At 38.7% G+C, this 21,069-nt stretch overlaps 1 protein-coding gene across 5 annotated transcripts in view; it reads right to left on the reverse strand.

Moving 5' to 3' along the window:
• The window catches only part of mark4a (MAP/microtubule affinity-regulating kinase 4a), a 31,063-nt gene extending 11,045 nt beyond the window's left edge, over window positions 1–20,018 (reverse strand). Inside the window, exons 1-16 of one of the 5 annotated variants that reach the window (XM_058774736.1) lie at window positions 18,919–19,988; window positions 17,589–17,704; window positions 16,072–16,269; window positions 14,396–14,449; window positions 7,507–7,555; window positions 7,325–7,390; window positions 7,028–7,098; window positions 6,839–6,895; window positions 4,623–4,859; window positions 3,543–3,662; window positions 3,197–3,296; window positions 2,933–3,042; window positions 2,634–2,808; window positions 2,351–2,562; window positions 1,918–2,021; window positions 1,525–1,809 (exon numbers count right to left, since the gene is read on the reverse strand). In XM_058774736.1, the coding sequence (XP_058630719.1) occupies window positions 1,525–1,809; window positions 1,918–2,021; window positions 2,351–2,562; window positions 2,634–2,808; window positions 2,933–3,042; window positions 3,197–3,296; window positions 3,543–3,662; window positions 4,623–4,859; window positions 6,839–6,895; window positions 7,028–7,098; window positions 7,325–7,390; window positions 7,507–7,555; window positions 14,396–14,449; window positions 16,072–16,188 (1,757 nt within the window). In that variant the 5' untranslated portion in view covers window positions 16,189–16,269; window positions 17,589–17,704; window positions 18,919–19,988. Of the gene's footprint in view, window positions 1–1,524; window positions 1,810–1,917; window positions 2,022–2,350; window positions 2,563–2,633; window positions 2,809–2,932; window positions 3,043–3,196; window positions 3,297–3,542; window positions 3,663–4,622; window positions 4,860–6,838; window positions 6,896–7,027; window positions 7,099–7,324; window positions 7,391–7,506; window positions 7,556–14,395; window positions 14,450–16,071; window positions 16,270–17,588; window positions 17,705–18,119; window positions 18,889–18,918 lie in introns of those variants that run through there. The other 4 variants (XM_058774737.1, XM_058774735.1, XM_058774738.1 and 1 more) reach the window with 4 other exon arrangements.
• Between the last annotated feature and the right edge of the window lie 1,051 nt (window positions 20,019–21,069).

A 21,069-nucleotide genomic window follows, 5' to 3' on the forward strand; every position in this document is an offset into this window, starting at 1 on the left:
TGACTGACTGATACTAAGTGTCAGTAGATAAATAGTGTAGATTAATGTACAATGTTTTATAATAACACTTTATTCTTTTTATTGTCCATTTCATTAATTTAACATATTTAATATTGGGGGCATCCAAAGTTATTTGACATTTGAACTTTTTTTTTTTTAAAGTAACGCAATAGTTACTTTCCCTGGTAATTAGTTACTTTTATAATGATGTAACTCAGTTACTAACTCAGTTACTATTTGTGAGAAGTAACTATAACTAATTACTTTTTTAAAGTAACGTGCCCAACACTGCTTATGATACAAAATCTGCATAAGAAAATTACTTTGCTGTCGGACGCCTATCAGGCGAATATCTTAATTGAGCTGGTTATGACATGACTTCATTAAAGCTACAGTCTGTAAATTTTGCCTCTTTGTCGCCATCTCTGTTTGAAAACCTGGAATTGCAGCTATAAATCGCGCTACCAATGGTAATTAAATCTAACGATCGGTTAGCTCATCAAACCGTGCAAATTATTATTATTGTTATACTTTATTCTCAAATTATTAATGTTAACAACATCAGCATTGCATGACTGTATGGTGTGTATTAGCCTGTAGATTTCAATTTCTGTAGCTACAGTCTAATCTCTAATTGTCATTGTCATTCGAATTTCATATTAAGAAATTCTTTTAACCCGAAAAGCAAACTATGCTCCCTTCGAGCTGGTTGTCTTTAAAATACAAATCTTGTGTAATCACAGGCTATTTATAATCAGAGGCACATTTAAAACTGGAATATAATATAATTTAATTCACATGTGTTTCATAAACACATAATCCTTTCTGGATTACAATCCACCATCAAAATGATACATTTAATTATTCTAGCTGCTGTGAGAAAAGATTAAACGATCCGCCACCTGCAGGATCTTCACATGCGATAGCCTAGAAGCCGGGACAACTTCTTTATGTTTACAGACGTGACGTAATGACGCAGTAGCATGCTCGAAAACTTAACCGTACCACTCAAATTAGAAAACATTATTATAAGCTAACCATTGTGAATCGGGCTAAAGTAAGGCGATAGTTTTGAACACTGGCTAGTTATGTACTTGCTCAAATATTGATTTCGGATCATTTTTAACCCAGAAAAGTTACGGACTGCAGCTTTAAACAATGGTAAATGTGACCGCACCCTATGGAAAGGCTTCTGTTCCTACTGTTGTTTTATTGAGCATTTTGATGTCTCTGTCAACTCCACTCAACTGTAAAGCTGCCATATTGAGCATAACAGGATTTTTCCCCCATGAATTCTTCATCTTGTTCATATGATATGATCATTATACAATGCTGGATCTAGCAGCACAAATGCCTGATGTTGAGCAATAAACTGCCGATTTCTTGCAAAAAAATAAAAATAATAATTTTTCTCTAGATCAGAGACAGACATTTTTGATGCTTTACATGGTTTTCAGATTTTTTTGGTGCATAGTAATGCATCATCAGTGGATGTTTTTATATGATGAGAGTCTCTCCTCTTACCTGCGTGTAAGTTTGGAGGTGAGTTTGCTGAACAGGTTAGAAGTGGCCCGGCTGCGGACATTTGGCGGCAGGGCTCCAGCATCATGGCTGAGGGTGGGCGATGTGGGCGGAGGTCCATAGGTGGGCGGGACACGGTCACGGAGCTGACCCCCATGGAAGGTGCTCCGGATGGTGGATCCACGTGTCAGCCTACAGCGCTCACCTGAGGAAGAGGAGGAGGATGCTCCCGCTCCGACAATACTGAGAGTGGAGGGAGAGGTGGGAGGAAGGCGGTGAGACAGGGAGCTGAGAAGAGACAGAAACAGACTCAGTGAATGAGAGGCAGATAGTGCACTGGGATATGCAGCACAGTGACAGAGCATGTCTGTGTTTGTGAATGTATGCGTTTGTCACCTGTTGTCTTTGCCATTCTGCAGCAGCGAGTGTCGATCAGTGCTGGTACGATCTGTACATACGTACGTGTTTCTGCGGGTCATGGTACTTCCTGGGATATTGTTCTACAACAAAGATGAGACACAACATTTCATTAACCCCCCCAAAAATTTAGTGTATGTATATATACACTATATTGCCAAAAGTATTGGGACACCCCCTTCTAATGAACAGGTTTGACTACTTTAGTCATTTCCGTGAGTAAAAAACTTTTGTTTAAGCATATAATGATATTCTAGGGAACTGTGGTTTGGAATTGTTCTAATTTTAGCGCACCAATGACTTGTAAATACACTATATGGACAAAAAAGTATTGGGATGCCAATAATTAATTAATTAAAAATATATATATAAGAAACTGAAAAAATTATCTAGGCAGAGAAACGTCTCTCACAGTGGTGGCGGTCATCTCCTTGCGTCGATCAGGTATCTCAGCCTTATTGGGATTGTTGGCGGTGCTGACCATTGGACTAGATGGTGGTAGGGTCCGACTGCCCATAACGCTACAGCTGGCCTTCCTTGGCGGCATGCGGCTCTCACGCAGCTCACGGTCTCCGCCACTGGTCGGGCTACGCTTAGGATGCATCACAGGCATGCTGGGACCACCTGCAGAAGAAACTAATAATTATTATAATCATTCACAATTGGAAGCAAGTTTAAGCTGAAGTGCCTCGTACAGAAGTCACTGTGCCGTCGCTGGCGGTGGTAGGTAGAGGCGCTGCGCTGAGTCTTGCTGTGTGAGGATGAGGAAGATGACGAAGAAGAGGAGTGTTTGTTGGTTCCGTTGGTAATTGGGCTCGGACGCACCCGCGGCAAAGTCATACTGCCACTAACTCGTGACTCAGCGCCATCCTATGACCAGATGCCAATAGAGAATATGAGTACAAAGTAAACTCTAAGAATCTAGGTACAAGTAGTATTTTCAAGTAGAAAATTGGTAGTAACAGTGTGTGTGTGTGTGTGCTCAATGTATTACCTCAGTCTTCAGGCCCAACAATAGATATGTAGCCGTGACTTCATTGTATTTCTGATTGAGTAAAGAGTCTTTAATCTCTTCTGGAGTAAAACCCATTCCAACCATAATCTCTGGAAAGACAAAGAAATAAGAGAACATGAGGAATATTTACAAACACAACCAATCTTTTCCCTCTAAGGATAATTTGGACATGACAGTAAAATAAAAATAGTAGCAAAATACATAGTAAAACACAACTAGTTTCCTACTGGTCTACATGCTTACCAATTCGATTGGCATCACTGTAGTCCTCCGTTGGCTCAATGTGCGGCTTTAGCTCATCGGCCTCATACCCTGCATTCATCCACTTATCCTTCATCACTTGCTGTGGAGGAAATACCAGCATCCTGATTACACAGAAACTTCCCAGCTCAGTCATTTGACTGCACTGACTTCATAACTTGATTAATACACATGTAATAGTATTAGCAGTTTCCAGCAAATGCATGCTATATGCATTCTACAGCACAGAAGCTTTACAGAGCTATAACTCAGCACAGTGGCATAATATAATGTATCTGGTACATGATTTGGTATGGCAGAGTGTATCTATGTATCTGCAAGTATGCACCTCTAGAGTGCAACGTTTGCTGGGATTGAGCACAAGAAACCTGCGCAGAATCCCCTCACAGTCTGTGGACATGTAGAAGGGCACACGGTACTTCCCCCTCAACACTCGCTCACGCAGCTCCTAGAAAACACACATGCACAAGAAAACTGTGTGACAAACAGATATCAGTGTGGTCTTTAGACAGTAATTAAGAAATGAGAGTTTAAAGAACTTTTTAGGTCCAAAGTTAAGACACATTCAATGTAATGTAAAAAACAAACAAACAAAAAAACGGTGCACTATTTTAAATTAATTTCCTTCAATGTACACTACTGTTTAAAAGTTTGAGGTCAGTAAGATTTTATTTGTTAAAACATTATTATTTTCAATATTTAGCAGAGGTGCATCAAATTGCAAGGCTTTTACATTGTTACAAAAAATAAAATGTTGTTTGTTTGAACATTTTTATTCATGAAAGAATCCTGAAAAAAGTATCACGTTTTCAGCCGTTTTCAACATTAATAATAATAAGAAGAAATGAAACACTGAAGAATGGTTACTGAAATTCAGCTTTGCCAGCACATGAATAAATTCCATAAAAAATAAATAAATAAATAAATAGACAAGCTGAAAGAAAGAAAGACAGACAGAGATGGATAGACACAGACAGACAGACAGACAGACAGATATAACTTGATTGTACAGACACTATTGGAAGAAAACTGAACTGATCTGAACTGAGCTAGATGATGACATCACTGTTTTCTACAGAGCTGCTTTATAGATTAATTGAACTCGTTCCATAAATGATGAACTTCACACAGCTATTAAACTAAATAGAGAATGAACTGATTTTTAACTGAAAAATGCATCATTGAAACATTATTTTCACGGTAAAGCTGCGTTGACATGTAAATGAAACTGACTTGACTTGTATTTTGTTGTAAATACCAAAGTAACTGGTATCAGTCTATCAACGCAATATCACAATCAGAGAATATTACAATAAGACACTGTATTGATTCTTTCCCAGACTCCAGTAAGTTGGGTGTAAAGAGGCTGGAATGGATCATAGCAGGTGTAGAAACAGAGTAACTGTACCTTGAGGTTCTGTCCATCAAAAGGAAGCGACCCGCTGACCAGTGTGTACAGGATGACCCCCAGGCTCCAGATGTCCACCTCTGGCCCGTCATACTTTTTTCCTTGAAACAACTCTGGAGCTGCGTAAGGTGGGGAACCGCAGAAGGTGTCCAACTTATTCCCCAATGTAAATTCGTTACTAAAACCAAAGTCTGCTATCTTTATGTTAGCATTTGCATCCAATAGCAAATTCTCTGCCTACAAAGACAGAAATAGTGAAGGAGAGAGAAATAATTAGGCTGTACAGAACTGTGTGAAGGAGAGGAAAAACAAGGTGAAAAAAAAACAAGACAGAAAGTGATACAAACACATACTACAAACACTAATACTCCTTTATACTTTTATAGTATAGTATAGTGATTATATAGTACTAATATATATACAGTGAGGAAAATAAGTATTTGAACACCCTGCTATTTTGCTAGTTCTCCCACTTAGAAATCATGGAGGGGTCTGAAATTGTCATCGTAGGTGCATGTCCACTGTGAGAGACATAATCTAAAAAAAAAAATCCAGAAATCACAATGTATGATTTTTTAACTATTTATTTGTATGATACAGCTGCAAATAAGTATTTGAACACCTGTCTATCAGCTAGAATTCTGACCCTCAAAGACCTGTTAGTCTGCCTTTAAAATGTCCACCTCCACTCCATTTATTATCCTAAATTAGATGCACCTGTTTGAGGTCGTTAGCTGCATAAAGACAACTGTCCACCCCATACAATCAGTAAGAATCCAACTACTAACATGGCCAAGACCAAAGAGCCGTCCAAAGACACTAGAGACAAAATTGTACACCTCCACAAGGCTGGAAAGGGCTACGGGAAATTTCCAAGCAGCTTGGTGAAAAAGGTCCACTGTTGGAGCAATCATTAGAAAATGGAAGAAGCTAAACATGACTGTCAATCTCCCTCGGACTGGGGCTCCATGCAAGATCTCACCTCGTGGGGTCTCAGTGATCCTAAGAAAGGTGAGAAATCAGCCCAGAACTACACGGGAGGAGCTGGTCAATGACCTGAAAAGAGCTGGGACCACCGCTTCCAAGGTTACTGTTGGTAATACACTAAGACGTCATGGTTTGAAATCATGCATGGCACGGAAGGTTCCCCTGCTTAAACCAGCACATGTCCAGGCCCGACTTAAGTTTGCCAATGACCATTTGGATGATCCAGAGGAGTCATGGGAGAAAGTCATGTGGTCAGATGAGACCAAAATAGAACTTTTGGTCATAATTCCACTAAACGTGTTTGGAGGAAGAAGAATGATGAGTACCATCCCAAGAACACCATCCCTACTGTGAAGCATGGGGTGGTAGCATCATGCTTTGGGGTGTTTTTCTGCACATGGGACAGGGCGACTGCACTGTATTAAGGAGAGGATGACCGGGGCCATGTATTGCGAGATTTTGGGGAACAACCTCCTTCCCTCAGTTAGAGCATTGAAGATGGGTCGAGGCTGGGTCTTCCAACATGACAATGACCAAGCACACAGCCAGGATAACCAAGGAGTGGCTCTGTAAGAAGCATATCAAAGTTCTGGCGTGGCCTAGCCAGTCTCCAGACCTAAACCCAATAGAGAATCTTTGAGGGAGCTCAAAGCCAGAAACCTGACTGATCTAGAGAAGATCTGTGTGGAGGAGGGCCAAAATCCCTCCTGCAGTGTGTGCAAACCTGGTGAAAAACTACAGGAAACGTTTGACCTCTGTAATTGCAAACAAAGGCTACTGTAACAAATATTAACATTGATTTTCTCAGGTGTTCAAATACTTATTTGCAGCTGTATCATACAAATAAATAGTAAAAAAATCATACATTGTGATTTCTGGATTTTTTTTTTTAGATTATGTCTCTTACAGTGGACATGCACCTGCGATGACAATTTCAGACCCCTCCATGATTTCTAAGTGGGAGAACTTGCAAAATAGCAGGGTGTTCAAATACTTATTTTCCTCACTGTATGTGTGTGTGTGTGTTCATTTATTTAGCCGTTTTGTATATTTAAAACAAGATTAATTTAGTTCAAAACTGCATAAGATAGTAAGGTTTAACGGGGTTTGAGAAATCTGTATAATTCAAGATACATTTCGTTATGCAGTTTTGCTTCTCATGTGAATATATATTGTGTTAAATATATTTGGATATTTTTTTTTTTTTTTTTGCAAATTCTAGCTCATACCTTTAGATCTCTGTGAACTATATTCTTCTGATGACAGTAATGAACGGCTGACACAATCTGAAACAAAAAATAACACAACCTAGTTAAAACACATGAACGCTGAAACTGTAAACCAGAGGCTTAATGTGATGCAATACCTTGATCTTTAATCCTGCACTATGTGCTGTAGTGATAAGGTAAATGTCTCACCTGTCTGAATTTGGCTCTAGCCTCTATTTCTTTCATTCTCCCATGAGACACCAGGTAATCAAACACCTCACCTGGAAAACCAAATCACACATGAATAATATCCCAAATATCACAGATGCACCTAGAAATATTATGTTGAGCATCAAGTCTTTTTGCATTATGTTGCAGCTCTGAAGAGACACACATTACACAAATATACACCATATAGTGAACACACACGCATCACTTCCAAGGCCACAATAGTATTAAACAAAGTCATATTACATACTCCAATATGTTCAGAACATCAGAGCTCACCTCCACTTGCATATTCCATCACAAGATAAAGCGTCTTCTCTGTTTCTATAACCTCAAAGAGTTGGACTGTAATATATATGAGTAGCTGGCATTTAATACTTTTGGCAAGAATTAGATAATTATTTTGAAATGTGATTATTACAAAAGCAAGCATGCATTTATTGCATTTTAGTGCATCTTACCAATGTTGGGGTGATGGAGTGTCTTCATGATCCGCACCTCTCTAAACAGCTACAAAAGAAGAGAGAAAGAAAGAAAACGAGGGTAACGTGATACATATCATTCAAATTATTCCCAGAATATACTGATACCCTTCATCAACATCAATAATTGTCAAAATCAAGCCTTCATGTAGAAGAGCAATATCTAGACACAATTTATGTATTTTGTGCTCTCTCCATCTGTACAAAGTACCCAATGTACAATCCCTGTTGGAAACCCCATAATGGAGTCTTGCACCTGCATCTGTCCCATAATACATCTCACAGACATGTGTTCAGAAGAAATGTCTTTAATACACCCCTCATTTCTTTAATTCACATTATTAGATGATACATATACAATTACACATGTAGGGACACACACAATGTTGAAAACATAAAGATTAAATCAACTCAATATGTCTTCTAGTCAATACAGATGTCTCATCAAACGTTTGCCGGGAGCTTGTACAGCAAATCCTGTCAATCATAACACAAGAATATATGAGCAGCTGTTTTCCTCACCCGTGTGGGTTACTGAGGCTTGTCGATTCATAATTCAATCACATTACATTTCTCTTTTTTTAATCACATTGCCTCAACCTCTCATAATGACTAAGCCCAATATTTTGCTCATTGAAAAACTGCTAATTTCAGTTTAAAGTCAGCATGAAATGGAAATCTTCTCTATAAATTTTTTAATCGTATTATTGACCTTATTGTAAATGATTCATCCATGCAAATGTTATTTTTAGCCTTGTAATTTATAATCAAAATATCATAACTTGATCTAAGGGTGATACCAGAGACTTCTCTCTGGTGACGTATGTTGGACTTCTTAAACACCACCAACTTCTTACAACTGCGAGCTTGCAATCAGATCTGCCTCCATTCATTGAAAAACAGAGATATAGGACAAAGTCCCTGCCTTAATTGTTTTCTTTTTGGTATTCACTGTGACTTTCAGTAGAATAAACATGTTTAAAATTGTGTTGTTGACATAAGAGCTCAGAAATGTTTGAATAAACTGCTATAACATGCAGATCAGAAGACTAGAAGAAAATCCATCAGAACCATCAGCGAAGAGATATTGCGACACAGCCACAGAAAGTAAAGCTATGAGCCATGTCACATGTAAACATACTTATTGTTATTTTTTTTTTTTATATATATATCACCTATATTGTAAAGCATAGGAGCTATCATCTATCAAACATGACATGGGACAAAATTCAACATTTGTCCATGTGCAACACAAAAAAAGAGAGAGGAGACAAACACTTACTCTGACAACTGACAAATGTGCCACAGAACAATGATTCCAGCATTACTATAACAGCTCATATCAGCCATATGAGTGATCAAGAAGCCATACGTGACTTATGTTCAATAAGGGTGGTTTACGGTTTGTGTACAGTTAACTGTGTGTGTTACAGAGCCGGGATTGAATCACAGTGGGGCATTCTGGGCCTGTGGAGAACCGCAGCTGTCGACCTCTCCTCTCCAACACACACACTAAGCACACAAACAAATGATGCATTTTAAAACAAGACTGCCTATGGCCAGTTTCTAAAACTAGTTAACAAAACAATGCATTTAAATACAGTATTACAATACAGTTGATATTTAGGGAAAAAAATTAACTACTCACACAGCAATGCCCCCTATAAAAAACATTGTATATTTCACTTATATACCAATATCCAATGGTTATGTTACTACATTTCAAATTTTGCACACAAAAGGGCCAGTGTTGAGTGGTGACATAGTTGTGAGTGCTAAGATTTAATGTAAGATCCATCCAGATGAGTGAAAACCACTGATTTCACAAGTGTGTTCAAAGTCAGAAGGATATCAAGTATAGCTTTGTCAATAATCAATAAAAATCTTGATGTATGTTCAAACTCCGTGCCGTATTTGAGTGGTGGGCTTCAGTGGGAGGAATGAAGGCCGGTGATAATCTATTATGAGACAGATGAGTCACTGGTGTACAGGAGAGAGCGCAAACTGAACAGCGACACTAAACACTAACATCGCACACATATATACTGCAGCACTTCCAAGAACCTCACAATCTTTTAAATCATCATACTGAGATATATATATATATATATATATATATAGTGCCCTCCACTAATATTGGCACCCTTGATAAATATGAGCAAAGGTGGCTGTGAAAATAAATCTGCATTGTTTATCCTACCACTCAAAAAATTAACAAAATTCTAACCTATCACTGAAGTATAACAATTGAAAATGGGGAGAAAATCTCATTATGAAATACATGTTTTTCTCCAATGAATGTTGGCCATAATTACTGGCACCCCTAGAAATTCTTATGAGTAAAATATCTCTGAAGTATATTCCCATTCATATTTACATTTTTTAGCACACCAGGGTGACTAGGAGCATGAAATTGTCCAGCCATGACTTCCTGTTCCACAGGATTATAAATATGAGGAACACAAAGGCCAAATTCCCTTAATCATCAATCACAAGGAGTAAAACCTAAGAATATAGTTCTGATGTGCAGAACAAGATTGTTGAGCATCACAAAATAGAAAGTGACTGTAAGAAAAGACTTAAAGCATTGACAATTCCCATTTCCACCATCAGGGTAATAATTAAGAGGTTCCAATCAAATAAAGATGTTAAAAATCTGCCTGGAAGAGGACATAATGCACGGTGAGGAGGAGAGTTTGAGTGGCTAAAGACTCTCCAAGGATCACAGCTGGAGAATTGTAGAGATTAGTTGAGTCTTGAGGTCAGAAACCTAAAAAAAAAAAAATATATCAAACATCCCCTACATCACCACATGTTGTTTGGGAGGGTTTCAAGGAAAATTCCCCTAGCTCATCCAAAAACAAACTCAAATGACAAGATGCCAAATTCAGTTGACAGATACGACTGGAACTTCAAATGGCACTGGATTCTATGGTCAGGTGAAACTGAAAAAAGAGCTTTTTGGCAGCAAACCCACCAGATGAGTTTAGTACAAACAGGAATAAAAAAGTACCACATGTCCACGGTTAAATATATTGCTGGATCTTTAATGCTGTGGGCCTGTTTTTCTGCCAGAGGTCCTGAACATCTTGTTCTATCAAATTCTATCAAATACCAACAGATAAAAAATCAAAACCTGACCGCCTCTGTTAGAAATCTTATAATGTGGTTGGATCTTCCACCAGGACAGCAATCCAAAACCAACAACAAAATAAACACAAAAATGGGTCACTGAGCACAAAATGAATCTTTTACCATGGCTGTCCCTGTCCTCTGACCTGAACCCTAAAGAACACGAGTGGGGTGAACTGAAGAGAAGAATTCTGTATGAAGAAAATGGTCTCTGATTTCTTATCAGGTGTTCTTCAAACTCTTCAGGATTACAGGAGAAAACTCAGAGCTGTTACCCTGGGAAAAGGACGTTGCAATAATTGGGTGCCAATAATTGTGGCCAACATGAACTAGAGAAAGCATTTATTTCACAATGAGGTTTTCCCCCCACTTTCAATTGTTTTACTTCAATGATAGGTTGGAATTTTGTGAATTTTTTGAATGAAAGATAAAAAGGATAAACAATGCAGATTTATTTTCACAGCCACATTTGCTCATATTTACCAAGGGTGCCAAAATTAGTGGAGGGCACTGTATATATCTATCTATCTATATATACACATACAGGTGCATCTCAATAAATTAGAATGTCGTGGAAAAGTTCATTTATTTCAGTAATTCAACTCAAATTGTGAAACTCGTGTATTAAATAAATTCAATGCACACAGACTGAAGTAGTTTAAGTCTTTGGTTCTTTTAATTGTGATGATTTTGGCTCACATTTAACAAAATTCACTATCTCAACAAATTAGAATACTTCATAAGACCAATTAAAAAAAACATTTTTAGTGAATTGTTGGCCTTCTGGAAAGTATTTTCATTTACTGTATATGTACTCAATACTTGGTAGGGGCTCCTTTTGCTTTAATTACTGCCTCAATTTGGCGTGGCATGGAGGTGATCAGTGGCCTTCAGCTCATCTGCATTTTTTGGTCTTTTATTTCTCATTTTCCTCTTGACAATAGCCCGTAGATTCTCTATGGGGTTCAGGTCTGGTGAGTTTGCTGGCCAGTCAAGCACACCAACACCATGGTCATTTAACCAACTTTTGGTGCTTTTGGCAGTGTGGGCAGGTGCCAAATTGCACCCCAAATCATCACAGACTGTGGAAACTTAACACTGGACTTCAAGCAACTTGGGCTATGAGCTTCTCCACCCTTCCTCCAGACTCTAGGACCTTGGTTTCCAAATGAAATACAAAACTTGCTCTCATCTGAAAAGAGGACTTTGGACCACTGGGCAACAGTCCAGTTCTTCTTCTCCTTAGCCCAGGTAAGACGCCTCTGACGTTGTCTGTGGTTCAGGAGTGGCTTAACAAGAGGAATACGACAACTGTAACCAAATTCCTTGACACGTCTGTGTGTGGTGGCTCTTGATGCCTTGACCCCAGCATCAGTCCATTCCTTGTGAAGTTCACCCAAATTCTTGAATCTATTTTGCTTGACAATCCTCATAAGGCTGCGGTTCTCTCGGTTGGTTGTGCATCTTTTTCTTCCACACTTTTTCCTTCCACTCAACTTTCTGTTAACATGCTTGGATACAGCACTCTGTGAACAGCCAGCTTCTTTGGCAATGAATGTTTGTGGCTTACCCTCCTTGTGAAGGGTGTCAATGATTGTCTTCTGGACAACTGTCAGCTCAGCAGTCTTCCCCATGATTGTGTAGCCTAGTGAACCAAACTGAGACACCATTTTGAAGGCTCAGGAAACCTTTGCAGGTGTTTTGAGTTGATTAGCTGATTGGCATGTCACCATATTCTAATTTGTTGAGATAGTGAATTGGTGGGTTTTTGTTAAATGTGAGCTCAAATCATCACAATTAAAAGAACCAAAGACTTAAACTACTTCAGTCTGTGTGCATTGAATTTATTTAATACACGAGTTTCACAATTTGAGTTGAATTACTGAAATAAATTAAGTTTACCACGACATTCTAATTTATTGAGATGCACCTGTATGTATGTATATATATATATATATATATATACACACACACACACACACACACACACATACAGTGAGGAAAATAAGTATTTGAACACCCTGCTATTTTGCAAGTTCTCCCACTTAGAAATCATGGAGGGGTCTGAAATTGTCATCGAGGTGCATGTCCACTGTGAGAGACATAATCTAAAAAAAAATCCAGAAATCACAATGTATGATTTTTAACTATTTATTTGTATGATACAGCTGCAAATAAGTATTTGAACACCTGAGAAAATCAATGTTAATATTTGGTACAGTAGCCTTTGTTTGCAATTACAGAGGTCAAACGCTTTCCTGTAGTTTTTCACCAGGTTTGCACACACTGCAGGAGGGATTTTGGCCCACCTCCACACAGATCTTCTCTAGATCAGTCAGGTTTCTGGCTTTGAGCTCCTCCAAAGATTCTCTATTGGGTTTAGGTCTGGAGACTGGCTAGGCCACGCCAGAACTTTGATATGCTTCTTACAGAGCCACTCCTTGGTTATCCTGGCTGTGTGCTTCGGGTCATTGTCATGTTGGAAGACCCAGCCTCGACCCATCTTCAATGCTCTAACTGAGGGAAGGAGGTTGTTCCCCAAAATCTCACAATACATGGCCCCGGTCATCCTCTCCTTAATACAGTGCAGTCGCCCTGTCCCATGTGCAGAAAAACACCCCAAAGATGATGCTACCACCCCATGCTTCACAGTAGGGATGGTGTTCTTGGATGGTACTCATCATTCTTCTTCCTCCAAACACGTTTAGTGGAATTATGACCAAAAGTTATATTTTGGTCTCATCTGACCACATGACTTTCTCCCATGACTCCTCTGGATCATCCAAATGGTCATTGGCAAACTTAAGTCGGGCCTGGACATGTGCTGGTTTAAGCAGGGGAACCTTCCGTGCCATGCATGATTTCAAACCATGACGCCTTAGTGTATTACCAACAGTAACCTTGGAAACGGTGGTCCCAGCTCTTTTCAGGTCATTGACCAGCTCCTCCCGTGTAGTTCTGGGCTGATTTCTCACCTTTCTTAGGATCATTGAGACCCCACGAGGTGAGATCTTGCATGGAGCCCCAGTCCGAGGGAGATTGACAGTCATGTTTAGCTTCTTCCATTTTCTAATGATTGCTCCAACAGTGGACCTTTTTCACCAAGCTGCTTGGCAATTTCCCGTAGCCCTTTCCAGCCTTGTGGAGGTGTACAATTTTGTCTCTAGTGTCTTTGGACAGCTCTTTGGTCTTGGCCATGTTAGTAGTTGGATTCTTACTGATTGTATGGGGTGGACAGGTGTCTTTATGCAGCTAACGACCTCAAACAGGTGCATCTAATTTAGGATAATAAATGGAGTGGAGGTGGACATTTTAAAGGCAGACTAACAGGTCTTTGAGGGTCAGAATTCTAGCTGATAGACAGGTGTTCAAATACTTATTTGCAGCTGTATCATACAAATAAATAGTTAAAAATCATACATTGTGATTTCTGGATTTTTTTTTAGATTATGTCTCTCACAGTGGACATGCACCTACGATGACAATTTCAGACCCTCCATGATTTCTAAGTGGGAGAACTTGCAAAATAGCAGGGTGTTCAAATACTTATTTTCCTCACTGTATATATATATATATATATATATATGTGTGTGTGTGTGTCACTTGAGACACAGTCAATATTTTCTGGACACTGGGTGATGTTTATGTACAATGTCGATTTTTTTCTTTCTTTTCATTGCATAGCATTGTGACAGTTGTCTTAATAAAGAAAAAATGTCTTGAAAACTGGTCTTACCTTTTGTAGGCTGGTTGGGTTCAACTGAGTCTTATCGATAATCTTTATTGCAACCTAAATATAGAATGCACAATTAGTGATTGAAGCTCCAGACATAGATTTTCTCTTATGACAGATAGATAGCTCCCCCAAAGGCTCTTGATTGTTTGTGATCAAACCTGATATAGTATCATCTGACATTCATTAGCAGATGCTTTTATTAAAATAAACTTGCTAGACAGGGCAACCAGATTAAAAATTCTTGGTTACAATAAATGAGAATACACTACTGTTCAAAAGTATTTTTTTATCAAAAATACTGTAAAAAATTATTACAATTTAAAATAATCATTGCTGTGATGGAAAAGATTAATTTTAAGCAGCAATTTTTTCCTGTTTTTAGTGATCCATCAGTAATTATTCTAATATGTTAGTTTGGTGCTCAAAAACATGTCTTATTATCAAAGACATTGAAAACAATGTTGTCAGTGTCGAAAACAGTTGTGCCGAAATAGATTTTTTTATTTCTATTATAAATATCTTTAATGTCATGTTTGATTAATTTAATGCATCCTTTTTGAATAAAAGTATTACTTGCCTTCAAAAAGAACCCACACTTCTGAACAGTGGTGTATCTAATAACCTCATTATTAGAATACACAAACAACAAGAAACTATCATAATAATACAGTATATGAAAAGAAATCTGTGTCAGGATGTTAAAAGTACTCCTTGTTTCAGAGTTTTGTTTGTTTACAGGAGTGACCAAATTAAAAATTTAACCGAATGTATTCATGTGTAGTGTGCATAGAACCAAACTGTTAATGCAGTGATGTAATTAAAAGTGCATCTATGTCTCTTTTCTTCTCGTGTGGCATTAGTCAGAGACAGAGCCATGTGTCTTGACTCATTCGCAAATTCACATGCCAGTCTGTCTCTCTCCACCGTAACTGCTCCCACCAGCCATGTGGTCTAAAGGCAACTCACACTGTACAGTTCAATCAGAGCACATGCTGTTAGTAGCAGCTTAAAGAGCATAAACAAAACACTCCGTTGATGGGTATTTTATTAGAACCTGTACTTTGGTCAAAAATAGATGGCGCAAAACCTTTAGCATCCATGTTACCTATTATAGCCACAATGACGTTGTGGTTATGTCAACCATCAATGAATCTGGGAGTGGCGATTGTATTCTGTATACACACACAACCATAATTTACGGGGTTTCCATCTGCATTTAAATGCAGTTGTCACTCCCAAAAGTGTATACGTGGCGGCTCCAGACTACCACACCTAAGTTCACTATTATTGGTCCAAGGTTATTTAAACTCTCTGTTATGGTATTTAAACATAATTCTAAAAAATTCTAGGACTTTAAATATTTTAACACTATGCCAGCATGATTCTTTAAACATCACAATTTATTGTGATTAAGATTATTAAAGCTCTCTGCTGCCCACTAAGAAGTTAATCTAAAATCACACTATATCAGCTTTGGTTTATAAAAAGTAAACGTGGGTGTGGAAATTTTCGCACTTAAGTTGGACCGCTTTAAAAATATACCACCCAAAGAATTACAGCTCACAAATGCTCTGATGGGAATGAGACACAATACAGCAGCTCCTGTACCAACATCTTATCAAACGCTTCTGGTTTTACCTATGTAAACGCTCTCTCTCGCAGTCTTTCTCTCTCACCTCTTTGCCTGTGAGGATGTGGCGGGCTAGTTTGACTTTAGCAAAGTTGCCCTTGCCGATGGTTTTAAGGAGCCGGTAGTTTCCGATGTGTGGCAGCTCATCTGAGCAAGAGGCCATGGAGTTACGACATCTCGCACCCAGTGAACGACTCGACACATTCGTCCCTTTCTCTGAACGACTCGCCACCAGAGACGCATGCTAGACAGAGAGACAGACACAGAGAACATTTATTAAGATTAATCAAGTTCAATTTGGGGGATGGATTAGACTAAACTGGAGAAAACATGTTGATGCTGAAGCAAACAGAAGGAAGAAAAACCTGCCTGTGACTCTAGCCAGTCCAAAGGACTAAAGTGATTATCTCATATTACAGAAATTGCATGTAGAAACAAAAAATTGAATTGTAGAATAGAAGAGTTAGGAGGGTTAAGAAAGAAACTAAATGGGAGAGTTTCAAGTAGGAAACTGTGGTGAAAAAGACTAATGCTTCAGCACTGACCGACTGCACCGGATTTCAGAATTAAATCCTCATTTACTGTTTAAGCTCTTACTTTACACACACAAATCAGTCTACATGTATGTAGATGAGCCACACAACTGTTGTAGCATCTCTCAATTAGAATTTATTTATTGACTGACTGACTGATTGATTGATTGATTAAACTATATTGTAAGCATTTCTAAAAAAGAACAATGTTCACTAATGATGCATCAAAATTTTGACAACCGGGAAAAGGGCCAAAACAGTGACATTTAATTAACTCTTCACCAATGGCTTATGTGCATTTAAATGTCTAAAATGATGAAGAAATACATAAATGTAAGGGGAAATTAAGATATTTCAGCTTGCTTATCATAAACATGAAAACTAAATAAAAAAAAATAAAAAAAATCATATGAATTATCATTTAGATTGTTAATGTAATGATGGTAGACGAGAGTGTGCAGGAAAACTGAGGTCAGCATTGGTGTGTGAGTAATTCTGCCCTATAATACAGGATTAACTTACTTTGCCATGGGGGTTTTAGTCTGTCGCCGCTGAAACTAAACTTTCTATTTAGATTAGCACATTTAAACCTGACTGAGCCCTGAACACTCAGGCTAACATCTGGTAAAGTTTCCTGAACGGCTCCAACTGTCCCCTTAAGAGGGGATAGGAAGGAGCTCACACAGAAATCAAAACATGCCCAGGTCCCCATCTGCACTGTTGACCACAGGATTACAGCTCAGGGATTGAATAAATTACTCACGATGCCCTGCCCTGCTCCTACTGGATTCTACCTCACACACTATATACAAAACATACCAAATAGCACATAGTGTGCACTAGCTCTCATTCCTATTTAAAAAAAAATTATAATAATAATAATTATAATTGTAATGAAAGAAAGAAAGAAAAGAAAGAAAGAAAGTATCATAGATAATTATCATAGTTCTTTTCAAAAGTGTCTCTTGGGAAAAATCCAGCCAGGAGAGAGAAAAGGTGGGTTCTGGCTCAACAAGGTACATGCACATACATTTGTGTCTAAGATGCCTTCATCTAGTTGGTTTTTGATGGCATAGATGTATCCTTTTCTGTGATATCCCAGAATCCTGTGATTGTTTTGGCAGTCGTTCTAAAGAACAATGGTGTCTGAAGGAATTTTAAAATGAAAAGACAACATTGATAACAATAGGAAATGTTTCTTGAGCACCATATCAACATATTACAATAATTTCTAAAGGATCATGACACTGAAGATTCTGAAGGGGTTGCTAAAAAATAAAGCTTTGCAAACACTTAAAAAAACAATTCATTTAAGCAGTAACAACATTACTGTTTTACTGTATTTTGATACTGTTTAATTTTGATTAAATAAACAGCATTGGTAAGCATAGGAGACTTCTTTCAAAAACATATAAAAGTCTATATAAAAAGAGAAAGGATTTAATAATTTTATATATTTGCAGGCAGGCAAAGTTCAAATGCAAAGCTGCATTATCAGTTCCTAACTAAGACATCAAGAACCTGGTATAATATACATTTTGGTTAGGTTAAAACCATTTACCTTGGTGCTTGCTTTAAAATTTACAGTGAGTATATAAATATATATATATAAGTGTTAACGTCAAATCGGTGTTTTTTAAACGCAGTTACAGCCAATAAATAAACAGTAGTTGTTTTAGATTTGGTTTACTAATTAAGCAACACTAAATACATAATAATAATAATAATAATAATACATTAGCAAACACAAGTCTAGGTCAGTTCATGAACCAGTGTAATTTGTTGGCGCAGCACTGGTAGGCCACTACACCAGCCAGTGCGTCTGTTTATGGAGCGCGGTACTGTACGCGAACGACAGATCACAGCTAACGCTAAAACCTCCCTCCGCCCTCCCCCCTCCCTAGTTGATTCTGGTGCCCCGGCATAGTTATATTCATTTCCCAATCTGCAGAGACATAACGTTTTCTTGCTTTTCTCCCGCAAATTCTGCCAATGAAGCAAAACCGCTCTCTGGGAGATGAGCGCGCTTAGAGCGCATGGCGCTAGTGCGCAGATGATGCGCTGATGTGTACACTATGCGGATGGCCTGAGCTCTGCTGCCTGCGCGTTTCGCAGCGACTCTTTTGCTGCTTTGCACATTCAAGGATGCGGCCCATTTTGCCAAAGAACCTGCTACGCGTACATGGGCCACTGTATCCTGCCTCTCCATCCTCCCATGAACGATATCGGGCAATGAATGTATCAGGCTGCAAAAATGACGGCGCACCTGACGTTAAATACAGGGCGTTGTAGGATATGAGTGGCGCTGAGATGATATATTACAACAAAAATAATTCATTTGAAATTATGATGATACTTACATGATCTGTGCTCCGGTCGTTCGCAGACGGTAAAGCAGACCGAGAGGACATTTTCCCTGAGAATGCACACGATTAAAGAGGAATAACGCGAACAGTATTTACAGATTTAATCTCCCCCGGTAAACGCAGCCCACATCGGCCGTGCTGCTGCAGCTGGGGCCGTGCTTCTCTCACACCGCCTGCTCGGTAAAGCCTGCGTCTGTCATGGCAGCGGCAACAGCAGTCCGCAAATCTCACAGATGTCCTCGAGACAGCTGCATTATTTTTCTGCGATGCAAACCGTGACGATCAAACGAGTCAGTTGACGATGAAAACGCAAGCGCTGCGCTATATATATGTGCTAAAACAGAGCAATGCTTGGCCGGAGCCCAACGATTTTGTAGCGACTCGCTACCCCCCGCCTCATCTCCGCGAGCAAAACAAATACGGCTCCGACAACCCCGTCCTCTTTTCTCATAATAATACCGAGGATCTCTCCGCTCCCCTGTACCGTTCACTCTCGCGCGCGCTCGCTCTCTTCTCGCATCTGTTTGTCATGGGAAAACAGGAGCTTTGGCCGGTGACGAGGCCGAGACCCGTTCACATCCTAAAGCAGCCGTTATATTCCAGCGGCGGATATGTGAGATGCGCCACTGCTGCCTCCTCTAGCGCTCGTCTCAGCACTGACACAGGCGCACACGCGCGCGCACTGACCGACAATTTAAAGAGCTCCACACAAGCGGACTGACAGACAGCTTGCACGTGTCAAAACTCAACTCTCAATCGCTGCGCTTTTTCATCATGGCCATTTTACTTATTCAAGAGTAGGCTATTCGAAGGGCTAAAGGGGAAATACCAATAGGCTACCTACTGCAGTTGTTTTAAGATACCAATCTTCTTAACTGTAAAACTGTCTAATGAAAATACATGACAGAGCGCATATTTACAATAGATATTTACACAGGCCAGTGGCAAAGGACGAGATTATAAACAAACTACATGATAGGCTACATCTGACTTCAGTGCCTAAGAACTGCTCAAAGCTAGAATAGGCTTTCAAAAGTTGGGATTGGTAAGATTTTTAATCATGTTTCTGAAAACGTTGTGAAAACAGTATGCTAGATTAAAATGACAATGAATATATTTTTCCTCACTGTACATTTGAAACAACTAAGAAAAAATATTGTAAGTAATTCATTAGAGTATGTTAAAGTAAATACATTTTATATAAAGGGTCAGGTTGTTGAGGTCTTAGTGAGGAACTGAAACTATTGGGACTGTCTGCCTCACAATTCATTCATTTATCTCTCCTTTTATATTCACAATACCATTCAGAAATTTAGGGTTGGTCAGTTTAAAAAAAAAATGTTTTTGAGAGGAGTCTCTAATGCCAAGACCAAGACTGCATTTATTTGATTTGAAAAACTGTCATTTATTCACCCTCAAGATGTTCCCTTTAAGGATAGGTAAGTCCGAACCTGAATTACAGTGAGAACTCAAACAATAGCAGGTCCAGGAAACTATTGTACAGACAACAGTAAAGGAATTTGTGGAAAATACGTATGGCGAAATTTTATGGCCAGAATTATAATCCATCCAAAAGTTAAAAGTAGTGATTATGTCATAATAATATAATAATATGTTATGTCATTGTATATGACATAACAAAGTGGACTACACAGCTTTGCTCAGGATATCCCATTAACTTGCAATTAAGCATGCACTTAAACATAGCAAACTTTGTCCAATCCAATGAATTCTTCCTAGAAGCCCTGATTAGTACCTCGTAAACATGACATTTCCCCAGCATACCTATAAAAACCTGTGAACCTGGAAGCTGCATAAATCCAATCATATAACCTGGCGATTTGGAAAACCTTTTGTGTGCTGTATGCACTTAAAAGTCAGACATGTTACAAAACATTTTTCATTAGGCTATTATGTCCACGTGAAATGAAAGTTATGACCTACTTTACCTAAGTATTGTGGCATATTTATGAGTGAAACAAAACATTGAAGAAGAAAACAGAGGGCAGGGCTTGATCTTAACGCAACTCCTTGGCATCTCTAGCTTGCAGCAGACTGCCAGTCAGAGGGGAATGATTAAAGGATGATTGTACAGGACAGTATAAGGAGTAGAAAGCAGACCACAGCTATTACGAAGCACTTGAC

The sequence above is a fragment of the Onychostoma macrolepis genome, chromosome 05 (genome assembly GCF_012432095.1).
Source record: "Onychostoma macrolepis isolate SWU-2019 chromosome 05, ASM1243209v1, whole genome shotgun sequence".
In the NCBI taxonomy this organism is placed as follows: domain Eukaryota; kingdom Metazoa; phylum Chordata; class Actinopteri; order Cypriniformes; family Cyprinidae; genus Onychostoma; species Onychostoma macrolepis.